General features: G+C 36.3%; 1 protein-coding gene across 1 annotated transcript in view; it reads left to right on the forward strand.

Annotated features, from left to right (window-relative positions):
- Positions 1 to 21,433, forward strand: part of Ccdc191 (coiled-coil domain containing 191) — an 89,717-nt gene that overhangs the window by 17,900 nt on the left and 50,384 nt on the right. Inside the window, exons 5-8 of the mRNA XM_047563408.1 lie at positions 4,812 to 4,990; positions 6,437 to 6,660; positions 9,806 to 9,959; positions 20,064 to 20,254. Coding sequence (XP_047419364.1) covers positions 4,812 to 4,990; positions 6,437 to 6,660; positions 9,806 to 9,959; positions 20,064 to 20,254 — 748 coding nt within the window. The remainder of the gene's footprint in view (positions 1 to 4,811; positions 4,991 to 6,436; positions 6,661 to 9,805; positions 9,960 to 20,063; positions 20,255 to 21,433) is intronic.

Genomic DNA, 21,433 nt, shown 5'->3' on the forward strand with positions numbered 1-21,433 from the left:
TTTGACTTGGTTTCTCCTTTGATTGGTCTTTCCTTTAAGGTAGTTCTTCCTTTTGCTGACCTACATTGTTGTTTTTCATTTCCTCCTCATGGAATATTTTGTTGAAAATATTCTTTAGTGCAGGCTATCTATTTGTAAATTCTTTTATCTTTTGTTTATCATGGAAGGATTTTATTTTGTCTTCAAATCTGAAGGTTAGTTTTGCTGGGTATAGGATTCTTGGTTGGCAACCATGTTCTTTCAGACCTTGAAATATGTTATTCCAGGCCCTTCTAGCTTTTAGATTCTGGGCTGAGAAATCTGCTGATATCCGTATTGGTCTCCCCCTATATGTAGTCTGATGCTTTTCTCTTGCAGCCTTCAAAATCCTATCTTTATTTTGTATGTTAGGTATTTTCATTATAATGTGCCTTGGTGTGTATCTGTTGTGATTCTGTGCATTTGGTGTTCTGTAAGCCTCTCGTATTTGATTTTCCATTTCATTCTTCAGGTTTGGGAAATTTTCTGGTATTATTTCATTGAATAAATTGTTCATTCCTTTGGTTTGTATCTCTGTGGCTTCCTCAATCCCGATTATTCTTAAATTTGGTCTTTTCATGATGTCCCTTAGTTCTTGGACATTCTGTTCATGATTTCTTACCATCTTCTCTGTTTGGTCAACTTTATTTTCAAGATTAAATATTTTGTCTTCATTGTCTGAGGTTCTGTCTTCCAAGTGGTCTAGTCTGTTGGTGATGCTTTCAGTTGAGTTTTTTATTTGGTTTATTGTTTCCTTCATTTGAAGGATTTCCATTTTTTTTTGTTTTGTTTTGTTTTGTTTTGTTTTGTTTTTGAGAATCTCTATCTCTTTATTGAAATGATCTTTTGCTTCCTGCAGTTGCTTTTTCAACTGCTTATTGGTGTGATCATTCATAGCCTGCATTTGTTCTCTTATCTCATCCTTTGCTTCACAAATCATTTTAATTATGTATATTCTGAACTCCTTTTCTGACATGTCTTCTACCATACTCTCACTGAATTCTATTAATATAGAATCTATGTTTGTTTGAATCATTTTCTTCCCTTGTTTTTTCAGGTTGTTCATTTATCTTCCCCTCTAGTACTGCAGATCTGGGGTATTGCAGTTTCCCCCCATAGGCTTATAGTGAGCCTGTAGGTTTCTAAATCCTTTTCTGACAATGAGCTTCTAGTCACCAGCAGCCATCTCAGAATGATATTTGCCCCACCTAAAAATGGTAGATACATCTTCCAGGATTATCCACAATGACCGCTCTGGTTTCCAAATGTGTCGGCAAATGGGGAGCTGCAGCACAGGGTGTGGGCATGGTCGGCTGGAGGTCCTGGAGGCAGGTTGTGGTCAGTCTGCTTGTCGGATCCTGGAAGCAGGGCACACTGAGTTGGAAATCCTGGTGGTAGTGTGCAGTCAGTCAGTCTGGGGGTCCTGGTGGTAGGGCACAGTCAGTCAGTGTGAGAGCCCTGGAGGCAGGGAGTGGTCAGTCGGGCTGAGTGGTCCTGGAGATGGGGCTCAGTCAGTCCGGCCAGGAGTCCTACAGTTCCTGGCTATTTTCTCAAATTGGCGACAACCATGTGTAACCAAACCTGAAGGTATTGTGACAGTGAACTTCCAGGCAACAGCAAGCAGCTGTCACTCTACTGGCAGTCTGTGGTCAGTCTGCTGGCTGCTATCGGACGTTTGGCAGGTGACCCTTGGTCGGTGGGTCATGGGTAGGTGAAAGGCAAGTGATGGACAGGCAAGAGGCAGGCAAATGATGGATGGTAGGCACCAGAGAGTGAGCAATCTGCACTCAAAAAGTAGTCGATATGCTGGCACTGCAGATGATCGCAGCAGGCAAATGCGGGGATGGATAAGCAACAAAAACTGCCTCACCAAGAAACAAATATCCTCTGCTTGAAACCTGAGTTATGGAGCAACCTCTATTCTGCCACCTTGGATCCATCTGTATTTCAGTTTTTCCTGATTGAATGTAAAGTTCTTATACTATATCCTCAGTAAATTCATGGTGTTTTTTTTTTAATTAAAATATTCTGTTATTTTCTGGGCATGGTAGTATACTGCTCTAATCCCAGCTACTTGGGGAGCTGAGGCAAAGAGGATTGCAAGTTCAAGTCCAGCATCGATAACTTAGTAAGACACTGTCTCAAAATAAAAAACAAAAAGGGCTGGGGATATAACTCACTGATAGAGTGCCCCAGTTTCTACACCCTGTTCTGCAAAACAATACAAACCAAAACATCCCATTATTTATAATTTTGCTTATGATTATAATAGCAATTAAAAATATCTCTTACCCTTGTATCATGACCATTTACTTTGGTGGAGACTACATTTAAGCATTCATATATCATTTTATATTTACAAAATTCTTTTTTCTCTCTCTTGGTACCAGGGATTGAAACCAGTAGCACTTAACCAGTAAGCCACATCCCCATCCCATTTTTGTTTGTTTGTTTGTTTGATTGGTTGTAAAAGAGTCTTGGTAAGTTTTTGAGGACCTAAGTTGCTGAAGCTGACCTCAAATTGTGATCCTCCTGCTTCAGCCTCCTGAATCTCTGGGATTACAGACGTGTGCTACTATGCTGGCTACAAAATTCTTATATATTAGTTCTCACTTATAAGAGGAATTTTTCTAGGTCTTTTTCTTTCTTCACTATTTTGTGCAAAGCTAGTGTTAGACAAGTCACATAACCAATTCACGAGGGTTCTTCAAATGCACTCAGGGGTCTAAGGTTTTCCTGCCTGAGTATAGGGGTAGGCATGTTGATGGTAGGGGCAGCTTCCCATGCATGATACAAACACCCTTGAAGAAGTACCTGGCAGTATTCACCTTGTTCAGAACTCTACAAAATCTCCAGCTAGGAGATCAGAGTCATGGAATATAGTGAAATTGTTTCTGCCTTTAATATTATGCTAATAGATTTACTTATAAGCCTTTACTCAGATTGTTATCATCGAGTATCATACTAGGCCTCATTTATCTTATTCTGTTAGAGGGCGCTTTTTTTTTGTCAAAATATGGAACAAAATACCATGTAACCATTAAAAAGGAGGTTTACCGAAAGTACTACTTAACTTCTGATTATAGCTGTAGACACAGAAAAGACACTTGACAAAATCTAACATCCATTCTTGAATAAAACTTTTAGCACACCAGTAATAGAAGGGAAAATCCCCCAAATTGATAAAGAACACTTATATAAGACATATAGACAACAAGGACCAAAATGATAAATCTAAACCCACTTTATCAGAAACACATTAACTATAAATGGATTTAAACACTCTAGCCCAAAGGCAGAGATTGGCAAGATAGATTAAAAGTATGTGACATAAGTATATCCTATTAAGAGACATACTTTTGACTCAAGACACAAATAAGTTGAAAGAGAAGGATGAAAAAAGATATACTATGTAAATAGTAACCAAAAGAGAACTAGAGTGGCTATACTAATATGGAATGGAGGTAGGAAATAGACTTTAAAACAAAAAATTGTTATTAGAAACAAAAAAAAAATGATAAATGGTCAATCCGCCAAGGAAACATAACAATTCAAACATATATGCCTGACAGAAGAGTCCCAAAATAGATGAAGCAAAACTGACAAAACTGAAGGAAAAAACAGAAAATTCAACAATAATAGGTGGAGACTTCTATACCCCCACCGTCAATAACATTTATAATAACAACAACAACAAAAATCAACAAGGAAGATGTTAGTATCATTTGTCATTAGGGAAATGCATGTTAAAACTGTAATCCATTACCACTACATATCTATTAAAATGTTTTAAAGTTAAAGGACAGGCCATGCCAAAAGAATGTAGAGGAACTAGAACTCTACCACATTGCTGGTGGGAATGAAAAATCATATCATTGCTTGGACAGCAGTTTGATGGTTTCTTGAAAAGTTAAGCATGTACATATCATGTAATCTACCATCAGACTCCTAGGCATTTTCCCAGGAGAAAAAAGTCAGTCTGTGTTCATACAAAAGCTAGTATACAAATGTTCCAAACAGCTTTATTTCTAATAGTCCAAATCTAGGAACAACCCAAATGCCCATCAACAGAGGAATGAATGACCAAATTGTGATCTTTCCATACAGTGGAATTCTGTACTACACAGCAATAAAAACCAATAAACTACTGATGCACACAGAATGGATAAATCTTCCAAGTAATTGTGCTGAGTGAAAGAAACGAGACCAAAAAGAGGCATGGTGTATGGCTTAACCTATATAAAACCCTAGGTAGTGCAAACTTTTTTTTTTTTTTTTTTTTTGACAGAAAATAGGTCTGTGCTTACCTGAAGCAGGACAGAGGGCATAGGAAGGAGAGAAAGAGATTTCAGGTCAGAGAACATTTTCTGGAATAATGGACATGTTCATTATCTTGATTGTGGTGATGGTTTTATTGACAAATACATATGTCAAAATTTATCATAGACTGTAGGTATTTCTCATATATTATATGTCAGTTATACCCTTTTATAAAGCATTTTGCTTCCTTAGTGGTAGAATCCTCAAGGTTGTTTAGGTTGAAGTGTCTTTTAGATTTGGCTGTGAAATCTTTAGTGACTTGGGTAAGGGTGATTTCTGATAAGTGGAGTTTTTTTCCTCTTAGTTGAATTGGAGGTAATTGCTGAGGGCTTTACTCATCCTACTGGCATTATCGGTTACTATTTATTGAACACCTGGCCTTTGTATTTTTTCAGGATTCTTTATATAATTATGAATATTATAATTAAGTTAATTTTTAAAAATTTCTCTCTTTGTTGTTCTGTTTTCCCCAGATTTATGTGGTTATTTGGAGGAAGAGGAGGAAAGTACCACTGTTCAAAAATTTATGGACCATCTGCTCCATAAAGAAGTGGTGGATTCTGGGATGTTGGAAGATCTTGGAATGAAGGAAAACCAAGACAAGAAGGAGCAGAAGGATCCTCGTCTTACCATGGAGATGAGACATAAGCAGGTGGGAGGGAAAAACAAAATTAAAATGGATAACAGGAAGCAGTCTTTGTGTAACACATTTAATAAGCTTAAATAAAGATTTAGGCTTTATTATGAAAAAGGGTGCCATCTGTGGTTTGGTTAGAAAGAATAAAAATAAAATATAAGAACTTCAGAAGAAAAATAATTCTCATAAACTGAGGGTAGGAAACAATTTATTTAAGAAATAACCAAAATTAGAATAATTGATTTTGACCAAAAGAATGTTGAACTAAACTTTATTAGTTTGAACTTGGTGTTTCCTATTATAAATATGTATATTGCATTTGCTTTAATTTGATTTTTGAAGTGACATTAATATATTATCATGAATATTCTGGTGAATATTATAGGGATAATTCTTTTCTAGACAACTGAAATTCACTCATTTTGTGATTATAATTTGAAAAGGAGGACAGATCGGAATTAAATCTAGTTCAGCTGTTTTGAATTAGAAAGGCATGTGGGAACTTTCCTTTTTCCAAAGTCAATAGTGGGTAATAAGGGAAAAGACTATCAACACTTCTTGAAGAAGCTTCAGAGACTTAGAATGACCACATCTTTGTCATTTGTGAAGGACTAAGGCTGAACTGGAATTTATGTATATGTGTGTAGTCTTTTTGTAACACCGAATTTCTGGTTGCCAAATTTGAAAAACAATGGTTTAAACCATTAAGTTATGCCTAATCAGCACTGGGGATGTAAAAACACTGGCCCAAATACCATCCTGGTTTGGATGTGTGACAAAAAGGAGGGGAGAAGATTCAATAAGCTACATGACCATTGTATTGAAGTCTTATCATAACTGGAGAGTAAGATAAGGGTAGAGTTAAGTGAAGCAGGATGGAAAAGACCATTCCTTAATTCATAACTAGTCAATCATCCAAAGAAGTGATAGGTTTAAAAACGTGAATGTGCTTATTCAGAAATACGTGCAAAGGTCATGTTTTTGGTCCAGAATCACTGGCGTACTTAAATTATAAGGGAAATTAATAAAGAGTTGTACTGTTACCTAAGTCTATAAATCACTGTTCTGTCCTTCACAATGTAGCCTCTAAAGAATACGCCTGTTCTTTCTTCCATTATAATTAGAATGCAAATAGAGCCAAAATAAAAAGCAGTCACCTTGAGTAGTTCTTTGGGTGGGAGATAATTTCTAAATAAGAATCCAGTACTTGGAATCTGACCCAGTAGACCCAGGTTTTCTGTGCTGCAGACCAATGATTTGAGAGTCTTCTACATCTGACTTCATGTAAAACTGTATTGGCCTTTTCCCAGTAAACAAATCAATTCCCCATAATCTACCAATAAACAGCAGGGCTCTGAGCCAGAATATTTCAAACTGGTTGTATTCTGAACTTCAAAATGTATTCTGAATTTTGCAGCTCACTTCTTGAAAAGCTACATTTCACCCTTGTTGTATTCTAAGGTAAAGGAAAATCGCCTAAGACGTGAGAAAGCACTAGAATACCAGAGAACTGAAAAGGCCCTGAAAAAATCAGCCTTCTTGGAGGCTCAGTATCTGGTGCAAGAAGAGAAGAGAAGGAAGGCTCTGGAGGCCAAGAAAGAGAAGGAGGACATCCAAAGGGAGATGGTGAAGCTGCGGAGGGAGATTCTTGAGAGGCGACGCACTGTGGAGGAAACATGGAAAGAGTAAGCCAGCCTGACAAGCAGTGTGGTGGTTGTGTAAGGAGTGATTTTGGATGTACTCTGAAGTTTGTAAAATGTACAAATATTGCAGTAACAAAACAAAAAAGGAAAATTCCATGGGCTGGGGACCTAGCATGAACAAGGACCTGGGTTCATTCCCCAGTACTGCCGAGAGAGAGGGAGAGAGACAGATAGACAACAGAAATCCCACTATGACATCATTTATTACATCATCTTAACAAATTAATTTTATTTATCTGTTTCCTCCTGGTCTTGGCCCTGTTACATACTTAATTCCAACCATAAAGTACATTTAATTTGTTATCCTGCTATAATTAACACATTCTCTGACGTCCTGAGGTTTGTATACTACTCCAGAGTGGTCCTATACCATCCTTTATATAATGACCTCCTAACTAACCTGCTAAGCATTTTGGTTATTTAGATTTTTCACCAATATAATATTATGATGAGCATCCTTGGCCTAAAGATTTTTTTATTCTTTTGAATTACGCTAGGAATGTCATTAGTGAGTTAAAAGGCATAGATCTTTTTATGGCTCTTGAAACATTGCCAAATTGCTTTCAAAATGGGTTGTACTTATTTACTTTATCACTGGCAGTGGGGCAGTTAACCACACTTCTCAGTATTGGGGAGTATCTCACTTTCAATACTTTTTATACTTTTAGTAGGCGTTGTACAGATTCAGATTAGTTTGCATTTCTTTGGTTGCATAATACCTTTAAGGTTCAACATGTTTCTTTATGTCTTATGCATATTGAGTAATTGTGCCTTGTCCTACTGTGCATTGTGTTAGCACCTTATTTTCTGATAAACATACAGAAAGTCACCATTACCTTACTATCACCGATAAAGAAAAAGAATATCTGAATGAGAGGAAAATTAAAATAATCCTCACAGGATATAGTACTATTAACCATCCTCATGCAGAAAATGAGCTTCAGTAAGTGAAATAACGAATGTATTTATTCTGAAAAATAACACTGATGCATGAACTGCTGAAGTCTTGGAACAACGTGATTAAAGAGTCTGAAAACTCAAACTGAGAGGCCGGAAAGACCTATTAGATAATCCTTCCACCCCCATCAGCCTACACAACTCCTCCCTCCCCACCTGTGGTCTTGATTGCTCTCCTTCTACCAATTTAAAACAGCTCAGCAGTGGACTCTTGCTTCACTTCTTCAAGTGCCAGACTTAGGCCTCCTCCAGATGCCGTTCCTTTCAGAAAGCAATCACCAGTGTTTTAGTGAGTTCTTTCTGAGGTCAACCCTGCTTTTCAGATTGTGCCCAAGCCCTGGAAAAACTGGGCTGACCTAAAATAAATTGTGAAAACAAGTAACACTTGATGGTAGCAGGATGCTCTGTTCACAATGGGCACTTGACAAATATTCATCGACCAGTCATTTCTTATAAAAGTTAAAAATCTTACCCATCATTACAGTAAGGAAGACAACATCCTTTACTTCTAGGTGGATGAACTGATTTAAACTCTCCAGAAAGCAATTTGGCAATAAACAGGATGCCATAAAAATGGTATTATCCCTTGACCTGAACATTCCAGTACTAGAAAATAATCTAAAGTCCAGAGATTTGTTTATGAAGATGATTAAAATAATGTTATGCATAATAACAGCCATTAATAAATGTAGGAGAAATGATTAAATTATTATTGCACAATGAAGCAGGACTGACATGTTATCAGTGTTTATTTCTGGGTAGAAATATGGGTGGCTCTTATGCTGTTCTCATTTTTCACAATGAGCAGATGTTACTTTCATAACAGAAATGTATTTTAAAAAATTCAGATCCATGGCATTAAAACTGCATTTCGTTAATGCCTACTATTCCCTGCCTCTAACCATCTAATATAACATCGTTATTGAATTAGTCATTTTGAAAGAGTAAGATGTTATTATTAAATATAAGGACTTCTAAATTTATTTGCAAGTAATCCTGAACTTCATTGTCTAGTTTTAAAGTATTTCCTTTGAGATACTTATTAATTACAAAGGGAAAAATAATTTTACACTTATTTAATGCAACTTAATCAAGTGAAACAGTTAATATCACCAGGAATAAGACATAGTATTATGTGCCCTGTGTATGCTATATAAGAAGGAATGAAGGCTGGGATTGTAGCTCAGTGAGAGAGTGCTTGCCTAGCATGTATGAGGCACTGGATTCAATTCTCAGCACCATATATAAATAAATTAAATAAAGTTACATTGACAAATTTAAAAAAAATTTTTAAATGAAGGAATGAGAGAATGTCTGTATTCAGGCATCCCTCTCCATTTGAATTTCCACAACTGTAAAGTGAAGCTCTGGGAAGACTAGAAGACTTGTCTGAGTTTTCTCAACTGGTTTGTGGCCAGAACCTAGAATCCTGATTCCTGACTAGGTGCTGTCTCTGCTACCTCATTCATAGTATCTACTTTATACACATACCTATGTAATTAACTACACCCCAATAAAAAAGCAGTAGCTGTGAGCTTTCTTCAGTTGGTGACTGAAAGAGGGATGTCCTGGATGAAGAGAAATAGAAGGGGTGGCAGTGAGAAAGAGGATAACAGAAAGATGAGTAACAAAGTTATTTAGAAGTTCTGGTTACTTACTTAAAGACCTTTCTTTGTCATTGAATTTTACTTTTTTCTCTGGTCAGCTATGTTAGAATTAATGTAGACTCTATTCTCTCCTTACTCAATAATACTTGGTTCTTTTATTATTTTTCTTCCTAGAAACCTTATAAAAGCCTAGTGACTTTCTTACTTGAGGTTCCTTTTTGCCTCCTATCATGAAGAGAGAGAATGTATGTCTACATTAGAGAACACTCAGTAGTTATTTACTCTCAAATTTCCATCAAAGTATGGCTAAATGTTAAACTGAATAAAAATATTTTACTAAAATAAACTATAGAATTTTCTATTTGTTAAAGTACTTTATAATAATTTTATTTCATTTAATCTGCATTTTAAAAAGAACTAAGACTCATAAAAATACCCTACTATGTACTTTTAGAGGCAAATCTAAAATATGTCTCTTCAGTGCTCATTCCACTACAGTAGGTTGTAATTACTCATTGTTAATTCTATTATACATAAATGTATTTTTAAATTGTTATTAATAGAGAGAAGAAAAAGCAAGATGAAAATTCTCAAAAGAATCCAGAGAAAGGCATGTTTCCAAGCGCTCACGTTCTTTTGAATGAAGAAAAAGTTGCAAAAGAAAAAAAAAGGAAACTTAAAGAGTTATTAATCCAAACTTTTAAGGAAAATCACGAGGTAGGAATTATAGTGTCTCTTTTTTCAACATTCTGTAGTATAAATGAAAAGAAGGTCCATCAGAGATGGGATAAAGTGAATGCTAAGCCCATGAAAGACTCATCCTAACTACCAAAATTGCCCACACTATTTGTTCTGTGTTGTCCAGCTAACCTGGGATGTAGTTGTGCATTGGTCCCCCCCTTCTGGAGTTATTCTTTTTATACTATAGAGAGCCTCGGTGAGGTCCTAGAAAACTGACTGATAAATTTAGGACCCTTTCCTCAATCACCATTTTCAAAATATCATTTAACTACATAGGTAACTCTCTGGCAATTTTTGAAAGTTTCACTTCTACCTTGATATTCTCAAGGACCATTGTGGCTAGGTTATTCAGAAGGTAAAAGAACAAATTACTTGCCTTTTGTTAGCTCAAATCCCAAAGTAATGCTACATTTCTGTTTGCTTTTTCTTACTAATGGTCTACATTTTATTTTACCTTTTCTTTTCACTTTCTCTTTTTGTACAAATAACTGCCATTTTGACATTAACAATTGAGTACCCTCCTTGGGCTCTTTTCAATGCTGGATATCTGATAAAAGTGCGAATTCAAGACTTATTACATTTCACATGAAATAAATTACTGAAAGATGTGCAAATGAGATGGTTGGATGAGAAAAGATAAATATGTATAATATGTATAATTTTTTTTCTATCTCCTTCAACACCCACCCCAGTGCCTTAGGTATTGCTGAAATGCAGTGAAAGTTAATAGAATGAACATGTGAATGAGCAGATTTGATTTTTTAAAAAAAGAATGATAGGAAGATTTTGAGTGATCTTGATAAACATAGGGATAGACTTACAAGGGCTCCAGGAATCAGTAATAGAAATTTGAATATAATATGAGTAACTAAGATATGAGGAAAAAAACAAAGTAGCATAAATGATTTTTTAAAAGATAAGAGATATTTAATGGCAGCCTTTTGGAATAATGGGTGGGAAGCCATAATTATTCAGATACTGAAAAACAAAAATTTGTTCAGTTTTGGTTTGAGAAATAGGGAATTGTGGTGGGAGGAAATGTTAAAATTTGGGGTTAATATTTTAAGAAAGTTTGTCAAAACTCAGATTCTGCATCTTTGTGAGATAGATGGAGTTAGTGTTACTTATTATAAGAATAGGTAAGATTTCTAAGGGCATTAGGAAGAGAAATGAATATTAAGGGGACCATGTTGAGAAGCCAGAAAGAAAGTGCCATGATATATGAGAGATGAATATGACATTTTTTAAATGTATTGAAATAAGAAGTCATATGTTTTAGATGGAACTTCTATATATGAATGTTGGGCACATAGATAGTTTTAGAAAATTAGTGGTCCATCTCAGACAGACTACTTGGTTTTAAAAGGATGTGTCAATGTATTTAAAAAGGAAAAATGACAAATCATGAATAAATTATCTCCACTTTGCAACAGATTCTGCTTGATTTTTTTCTCTACTTTATTACTTTTAAGATTTTATTTTGAGATAAATTTTTGGCATACAGAAAAGTTGCAAAAATAGTACAGAGTTCTTGAATACCCTTCACCCAGCTTCTCTCAATGTTAAAATCTTACATAAGCATAATATAATTATCAAAACTGGGAAATTAACACTTTTATAATACCATTTTGATACCATTAATTAAACAATAGACCAGATTATAATATCACCAGTTTTCCCACTGATGTCCTTTTATTGTTCCAGGATTCAAACCATGAATTCATATTGCATTTAATTATTATTCCTTAGTTTCCTCCAGTATGATATTTCTTCTCTAACCCTACTTCCTCCCCACCCCACCCCCACACCAGTACTGGCAGTTGAACCCAGGGGTATTCTACCTCTGAACCACAACCCCAGCCCTTTTTATTTTATTTTGAGACAGGGTCTCACTAAGTTGCCCAGGCTGGCCTCCAATTGTGATCCTCCTATCTCAGCCTTCTGAGACACTGGGATTACAGGTGCGTATCTCTGCACCTGAATCTTACCCTGTCATTTAAGACCTTGACATTTTTTAAGAGAATTGGTCAGGCATTTTGTAGAATTTGCATTTTCTGATGATATTGCTTGCTGAGAATGAGATTATACATTTTTTATATTACAACTTAGAAGTGATATTGTGCCTTTCTCAGTATATCGTATCAAGGAGTACATAATTATTGATGTTACCTTGATCTCTTGATTGGATGTGTCGCCTGGGTTTCTTCATTGTAAAGTTACTATTTTCCCTTTCATAATTAATAAGTGTCTCATAAGAGGTCATGTAAAGCTATGTAAATATCCTGTTTCTCCTTAAAATGCTAGTCCATTAATTTTAGCATCCAGGGGTGGATCCTGCCTATGATCATTATTAATGCGGTAGTTATCAATGGTGACTTTGTATTTCCCTTATTTCTTCTAGGTTTATTAATTAAAATTCTTCTAGAAGGAACTATCCCATCTCCCCCATTTATGTTTATGCATTTATTCATTTTATTTAGTACAGACTAATCACTTTATTTTATTCTATGGGTTGTAATCTAATATTGTTATTAACTTTAATATTTAAGTTGTTCCAACTTCGGCCATTGGGTAATCTTATAGGCTGCTCCTTTGCCCTTTCAACATGCTTCCATCCTTTTCGGAGCACATCCTTTCTTTATGGCACCACAAGATATTCCAGGCCCATATTTTATTTTCCTGGCATGAATCCTGAAATTGTCCATTTCTACACAGAACCTTTTTCAGAGTAGGGTCTTTAGAAACCAAGATCCATGTGCTCGCTGCTACTTTTGGGGTATCATTGTTTCTAGACCCTCTCAGCAGATAGGGCTAAGAAATGTTTGTTTGTAGGTACATTAACACATGCATACATGCACCGTCTGTTTATTTCTGCATTTATCTGTATTCATGTTAAAATTCATGAGCTCCTACTTAAATCTTTACAACACAGGGAGTCATGTCATTCTTCTCCCTTTTCTTATTTGTGACTTACTTCTGTTCTATCTGACTATATATCAAGTAATTGTGAATTTATAATGATATTTTCATCACATTTTTATTCGTGCATAATAGTTGTACGTAACAGTGGGACTTGTCATAATGATATTTTCAATGCAAATCTAGCACCCAGGTTTCAGTGGAGCCTTTTCCCTCTTGCTGACTTATAACTTCTTTCTCTGACAATGAGACACCCAGTTCTCATCATGCACATTCTATTTATACTTAGTTTAATACTAGTTTACTATAAATCGAGTTTCAGAATTACTAACACATACCACTATGGAAGCAAATGTACTAACATATAATGTATAATATTTGCACAGTTATTTTTGGTTTTAGCCTACAGTATTTAGTCACAATATTATTTTCCAAAGTTACTTAGGTTAGTTCTTTTCTTCCCCTTGCCCTTCACGGTGATGATGCTATTCATTTATACTATGAGTAGTGAACCTCTAATTTAGATTTCCCTAATATGGATATAACTGAGACATGGTGAAACTCCATCTACTAAATGCCGCACACTTTTATAGACTTGGCTGGACAGTCCTGGTAAATGCCACTGGAGTAGGCAGGCCCTCTGGACTCACTGTGCTGGTCCTAGTCCATATTCCTAGCCTGATTCTGAAGGAAACTAAAGCTGGCCTTTGGTAGTGAAAGCTGGATACTCAGCAGTGTATATATATGGATTAAAAAGAGTAACAGGTCTAGGCAACTTACCCTGAACACCTAGACAACTGGACATTCTCATCAGCACCCTCAAATGTTTCACTAGAATAGCTGTATAGAATATTTGGAGGATGACTTTAAAGAATGCATTTCTAGTAGTTGTTCTAGTTCAAGTTTCCTTTCATTCCTGTAATTCTGTGCTTTGACTCTGGATTTTATTTGCCCCACCCCAAATGAAATCTTAATATCTCATTTGGGCCATGTTATTTAATGGGAGAACCTCAGAAATAGTGAATGCTCCCTTATCAAAATACAAATTCAGGTGCAGCACTCTTCATACATCTCTCCTACCCATTTCATTGCCAGGTCTTTCTCTTGTATCAGAAACTTCTGTTTTTGTGTAGAAGTGTTCCACTTCTAGCCTATCCTAGTTTCTCTTTGATCTTGTGGTAAAATCTCTTAGGGAGATTCAGCAACCCATGTGTCACTGCTAATTAGCAGAGACAACTAGGGATTAGCTGTGAAATTCTCACAGTATTTGAAAAGTGGGCTTCTTAATTCTCACACTATTTTATAATACATTTTTGTTTTTTTTAATAATATTAGAAACTCTATAAACTTTCTTGCTTATGAAAGTTGGAGAGAATAATGAAAGATGGGGTAACACTGACCTAAATCTTATTTTTCTGGGTGGAGGGAGATTTTGATTTGCTGATTTGGTTAGATTTTTCTGTTAGAAAGTAGAATGATAATGACTCAAAGAAATCATTGTTGATGGTTTACTATGGCATAGCATCTTCCAAAAGCCCACCCCAAATTAAACCAATGAAGCATAGAGATGAATGGAAAAGAAGCTTGCATTTTTTTCCTGACAGGATGATGAAAACTGTAGTTAAGTAACTCATTTAGATAGCATGATTCCTTTTCAGAGCTCTTGGTTTTATCAGAACTTCCTACACACCACTGAAGCAAAACCATTTCTGAACTGACAAGTAGCAACCATCCTCTCAGCAGTATCTATATTTGAGGAGGGAAGTGAAGGGAAAACCTCTTTGCAAATAAAACTAAAGAAACAAAGAAATGCCAGCACATATATGAAGAAGATGGAAATTCATGAAACTCTTCCCTCCAGGTTGATTGCCAAGGGCAATATGTGGCATACATTTTGGGAGGCATTTGAAGCATTACTACATATTACTTTATATAGCCAACTCTAGAAATTTTCAAACTACAATTTTATCTATTTGGGCAAGAACATTGCTTGTTTATTTTGATGTTGTTCTGCCTTTCCTCATCCTGTGGGTAAACCAGATCTCCCAGAAGTTCCTATTCTTAAACATGTGGGTTATCTTTTTTTTTTTTTAATCTTTTGAAAAAAGCACTGATTAAAATTTGCTTTTAAAATTTGAAAAAAAGGGCCTTTGGCATAAATGAAGTCTGTTCTTTAAAGTTTTACAGAGTAGAATATCTTTTTCCCTAAACACTAGACACTTGAGGTGAATATTCATAAGGATCTTGAGTAGGTGAAAAACAAATGAGATCACGTCATTGTCTTCCTGTCAGACTACTCTGGGAGTGAACCAAGCATTTGTCTGATATATTTTGAGGTAAACTGTGTTCTTGGAATAGTTTGTGTGTGTCCGTGGTGGAGAAGGTTGGGCCAGGACTAGGGATTGGTGGGGAAGAAATTCTTGAAGGGAAAGAGAAGGCAATGGGGAGCTGCAGGTCCCTAAAGATGAAGCTGTCATGAGAACTGGTCCAGGCTGTGTGGGGAAAGGAGCTCTTCCTATCCTTACTGTAGTCAGGCTGTGGGCTGTATTAAGGTCATTCTTTTTTAAAGGAGGTTAGAGACATCTATTGGTTAAACATTTACTATATGGTGAGACTAAGGAATTGCTGCCTGAAATTATACTACTTCTAGAGTGAAACAGAGTAAGTATCAGATAAATACAGCAATATTGTTGATTGAAACTTCTTAGCAGAATTAAGAAGAATTTACAAAATGTCCTTATGTTACTGGTACATATTGACACATTTATGGGTAAAATGATATAATGTCTGATGTCTGGGATTTATTTTTAAATACTCAAGGGAAAAAAAAGGTGGTGGGAGACAGACGGAACATGATTGGCAAAATGTTGTTAATTTTTGAAACAGAGTGAAGATTTATTCTTTTGTTCCACTTTTGGATATGTTTGTTAAATTTATGTAATAGGGCTTTTTTTAAAAAAGAAATTTAAAAGAAGGAGAAAAATTTAAATACAGAAGTTTCACACAGCAGTGATAGTTAAAAGTTTGAGTCTCTAGGCTTTTCCATGGAACCCAACAGCAAGTCCAGGCCTTAACACTGTATTCTAGGAACTGAGTTATTTCCTCTAATGTAATGAGCTATACGAATGTATATGGTTGTGGGTGGACTGTTGTCATGATTTCTTCTCTGTTCTTTGGGGCAAAATTATGAAATCAGTAATAGGATGGATCACAGGGTACTTCTTGCCAAATTAAGGGCGAGTCCTTCCCACTGGAAATTTATTTTGCCTTGGTAAAGATCCTCCTCTACCCAATCCCCAGGCTATTTGTCACATCTGTGGGGTCTATTGCTTAGCTACAGTGGCCCTTAAAAAGAAGAAAAGAAGTTGGGAAGTGCTTCCTTTTGAAGCAATAGAATGTCTGTCTTTTGGGAATAGGAGCAACAGGAGTTACTTGGAGGCGAGGGGTGGAGTGGCTTCCTTCCTGACATTTGAGCCTTGGCCAGCTCCCCTAGACCACTAGTTGCACCACAGTTAGTTCCATTCAGTGAAAATAAATTGTAAACTTGTTGACATTTTTGTCCTCTTTACAATTCATTGTTTATTTTTCCATGACGGAGAATTTTGATGCAATTATCACTGAGCTTTCTGACAAAAGGGAAATAGCTGAGGAATTTTGATGAGTTATCCACTTCATTAATCAGAACAAGCATCTCTAGTGACAGGGTTAGAATTACAATGAAGATTAGATGGCAAATTGCTGTTCCACCTAACGTCAATCATTCGCAGTGACAGCAGTGTGATTACACTTCAGGGAAGAGCTTTTCTTGCCAACAGAATGAGGGCAACTCCAGTGCAGGTAATAAATTTAGCAGGGCGAGCTGTCATTTCTTCTCTTGAGTGGAATCCTTAACAACCAAATGATGTCTTGTGGAAGATTTTGAGGGGAGGAAAGCATTCACTTAAAACTTTCTAAATTTCACATTGTAGTATTTTATTTTAAAAATTATTATAGATAGGTACTTAGGAACAACTCATCCCCACAGTGATTTTTGGTACTTCTTTTACCCATATCAAGTCTTAGTTATCGAAGTTACTGATAAAGAAATGGTAGAAGTTAAGAAATGAATATATAGCTATATTTGAGAATGTATTGAAAAATGTTTTAAAAATCTCATACAGAAAGACAGTAGGAAAGAAATCAGTCTAGTTATGAGCTGGTTAAAATTTTAAGGTCTCCTGGTTTAAATGGGATATATTCCTCTTTCAACCTGGTTATGGTGTTAAATAATAGTTCTGTTTCAAAGAGCAAAGACATAGAGCACTATTGTAGGACTAGAATGTAGAACTGAAAAAGAGAGGCAGACCTGGAAGCAGCAGAGTTAGGTGGGGGAGGGAGGAATAGAGAGACTAAATAGATCATGTCAGCAGAAGTATGCCACTTCTCGTCCCTTCGAAATACAAACAAGGGCTGAGAGTGGATTCCTTTCCCAAGTACATTCATGGGACTCATGTTCACCTGAATAATGTTTGCTGTGAATCAAGAATAACTACGCAGCTATCTTTGATTTGTATTTTATTTCCTTTTATTTAAATTTTAATAGGATTGCTTTTTTGAGCAGGCAAGAAAAAACTCAACAGCAAGTCAATTTCAAGAAAACAGTTGCTCTGTGAATCTGTCACTTTGCTGCTGTTAACCTCTGTGTCATGAAATTGAATAGACCTTTAAAACTAATTTTGCACTTGAAATCTCAACCTAGGTATTTTTAAAGAAATATATTGACTAAAGAATTTATAAACTCCAATTTTTTCCCTCCTAAGTTCAGATAAGCTTCTAATCAGTGCTCTTGCTCCATGTTATGTTATACAGAGAGTTTTCTTTCATTACAAAAGCAGCAAAGAATTTGCCCTTCATTTTTAGGATTGGCTCATTACCAAATAGATTAATCAGGATAACAGAATATTTCAGTTTTAGTTTCAGGTACACCACTTTCTATTCCTTTCTCCCCTAGCTAACTCAGGTAAACCACTAACTCTTTACTTTGTGAATTTAGTCACTGAACCTTTCTCTACTTGAAGTTTTAACTTGCTGAGGTTGATCATAAGAATATTCTCAATTTCTATTTTATCATGTTCTAAGAATTAATAAAATTACACATGTCTAAAAGATAAAGGACTGAGGATATAGTGTAGTGGTAGATCACTTGCCTAGTATTAGGCCCTGGGTTTGAAGACTGCAAAAGTAAAAATAATAATAATACATGGAAATTGCTTAAGCTTTACAGAGAAGATGACTGTAAAAATCCAAAGACACTACTAATAGTGTTATTGTCTAGGTAGATTTTGTTTGTACTACTTCATCATTAGAAATAATCCAAGAGACCAGTCATGGTGGCACACACCTATAATCCCAGCAGCTTGGGGGGCTGCAGCCGGAGGATCACGAGTTCAAAGCCAGCCTCAGCAACAGTGAGGCATTAAACAACTCAGTGAGACCTCGTCTCTAAATAAAATACAAAATAGGGCTGGGATGTGACTCAGTGGTCAAGTGCCCCTGAATTCAATCCCCAGGACTCCCCCGCCAAAAAAAAAAAAAAAAAAAAAAGAAGGGGGGGGGAGGAGATAATCCAAGAGTTAAAATTAGAGATAGTTATGCATAGAATATTTACCTAGTCATCCAATAAGAATCTCTTACCTGGTAAATAGACATAGGTTATTTTCTTTTGACAGTGTCACATGTCAACATCATTTTTATGCCATAGTTTGTGAGATAAAAAATAATGGAAAAAGCATATCCCCTCAATCTGGCAGCTGTCTGTTTTCTCCTTGTTATGATTTCAAGGCATATCCTGTATTCAGTAAATCTACTTTTCCCCCTCCCTTCCTCCTTTTCTTCCTTCCTTCCTTCCTTCTTTTCTTCCTTCCTTCCTGACTTCTTCCTTCCTTCCTTCCTTCCTTCCTAAGATCTAAGATGAAGGTCTGGAAAATGTGCCCTCATTTGATATAGTAACAAGGGAACATTATTTTTTAAGTTTGTCATGATTTCTCCCAATGAGAAAGTATGATAAAGAATATCATGTATTTTTACAAAGAAGGAAGGAGTAAAAAGGCTGTCACTGCTGAAGTCTTTGAAGCTGGTTATCAGGCATCACTCATATTTCCCATAAAGTCACCTCCCATGAGGTCACCTCCTGTTTAGTCTCCCCACACTCAGATTTGCCATTCCTGTTTAGGGACCTAGTCACTTCTCTCAGGAGGCTCATGGTTTAGTGGAAATCAGTGAACTGGTGATTATGACACAGTGTGATGAGTTTTTTGACTGAAGAAAGCATAGATGGCCTTGGGAACACAGTAGGTGGGCAGTTATATTTGGGGAGAGGGTAGGTAATAGAAGAGCTTTCTGAGAGAGGTGACTCCTGAAGTAGGCAGAAAGAGGACAGAAAAGAACGATGGAAAAGTTAGCATGAACATAGATAGTAAACTGTGAAATAGTATGGTTGGTATTAAGACCAAGAACTGAAAGGAAGGAACATAAATTTTGTTGTAAAGATAGAATAGATAGATAAGAACTAGGTTGCAGTGATTTTTTTAGACTAGGATCATGAGTAAGGTACTACACTGAGGACATCCATTAGGTTGGTAGACCTTGTCTAAGTTGCTGTCAGATATACATATGGTCTCTCTAGACCTCCTCACTGAAGTCAAACATGGTCACGAGTAGCCCAGCTAAAATTGTTGCTTTTAGTTATCTTGTTAGTTATCTTTTAAGTTTGCAGGGGACATCAGTATAGGACTTCAGTGGTGCCAGTAACAAGAATGAATTAAATGGTTGACATTTTAAGCTCCAAGACAGCCTGGTAGTGCAAATCATGTTGGAAGCAGGTCTTTCAAGGTTCTCAAGCCCTTTAGTTTATGTCTTAGATATTACCTGTGTCTCCAACTTCTCATAGGACTAGTGCCTCAAAATGGAAATTTGGAATTTTGGTTTAAGCTGTGAACACTTCAGTTGCATGACTTGAATATATCTCATCACTAGAAGCATAAAAGAACTTTGTTCTCTTCCATCAAGATCACAGTTTCTAGATTTGTTAGAAAAGTATGAGGGGAAAATCTGAGAAAAGGGCTCTCAATGCTAAGTATTAGAAACTCATTAGTGGTGATTTTCCAAATATTTCCACTGCAGTGTCAAAAACGGTATTTCTCTGCCTGGCACAAGCTGATTCTTGATCATAGGATTAAGCTGGGGAAAGCTGGAACCTTGTCTGACTGGAAGCTCCAACTGAAGGTCCTGAGAGCCTGGAGAGACTACACAAGATCCCAGAAGTTGGAGAGGGAGAATCAAGCCTTGGAAAATGATCTTAGGGAAGAAAACAGGTACCATTACTTATACCATGAAAATCCTTCTAGTGTGTTTATCTAAGGCATCTTTTCCTCCTGAATGATCCAGAAAAAATTCTAAAAATGCTCATTAGAATCATCTTAACTACTTATAATATTTGGTAATTAGTTTTTTCTGTCACATTTCAACTAGAAATTTAAGTGAAAATTACAAGCAAACAAGATTATTATTTGATTAAAGTATACTAATGTACCTGATTTTCATTCTTTAAAGGAAGCAAGTATTAGACTTTTCCCTAATGCTAATGTAGCCACATTGCACCTTGGACCATCTTACACGTCCAATGAGGGAGTTTGATTTATATGCCAATAAATTTCATTGATAGAAATCACTGTCTGCACATAGAATGTTAATTAAGGACACAGGGAACATCCATCTGGAAGGGCCAACCTGCCAAGAGTGATTCCTCCCACTCTGTCTTTTGTTCCACACCTTATTTAGAGATTTTTAATGTTTTTATATTGGTTCCCTCTTATGCTTGTAACAAGCACAGGAAACAAAATTTATCTTTAAATGAAGCTTTCTTTATTCCATCATAAATACATTTTCTTCTCATTTCCAAGTTCATCTTTATACTCTGTTTGTTTGTTTGATGGTGCTGGTTATTGAACTCAGGTCCTCACACATGCTAAGCACACACTACATGCCACATGCTCTACCACTGAGCTAAACCTCATCCCCCTTCCCCCGGGACTTCATCAACTTTATATTCTAGAATCAATATCATAGCTATAGAAGGAATCATCTGTTTATTTGGGGGATTCATGTTCTTAATGTGTAAACATTTTCTCCTGGCAACTCTGACATTCATTCAGAATGAATTGTGGAAATAGTGTTACGTAAGAAAGACATGGTGCCCTCTGGAGCTGTTCAACCTCGTGACAGCGTCAGACCCTGGGAAAGTACACAGGAGACTGGCACGTGCCCCTACATCGTTGTATGGGGGAAACAAGATCTAGTACAGGCGTTGAGCTCTACTGCAAACAGAGGGATATACCTCCTTTTGCTGCTAAGAATATGGCACAGGGAAGTGTTGCTGTGGCCAAGGAGGCTTCTTAAGAGTGCCAGGAAAAACTTTGTCAAGAAGGTGGGATTTGATCTGGGTTCTGTGTGGTAAACATGATGGTTCTAGGTGGGTTTGGGAAACTGGGTGG

The sequence above is a fragment of the Sciurus carolinensis genome, chromosome 9 (genome assembly GCF_902686445.1).
Source record: "Sciurus carolinensis chromosome 9, mSciCar1.2, whole genome shotgun sequence".
In the NCBI taxonomy this organism is placed as follows: domain Eukaryota; kingdom Metazoa; phylum Chordata; class Mammalia; order Rodentia; family Sciuridae; genus Sciurus; species Sciurus carolinensis.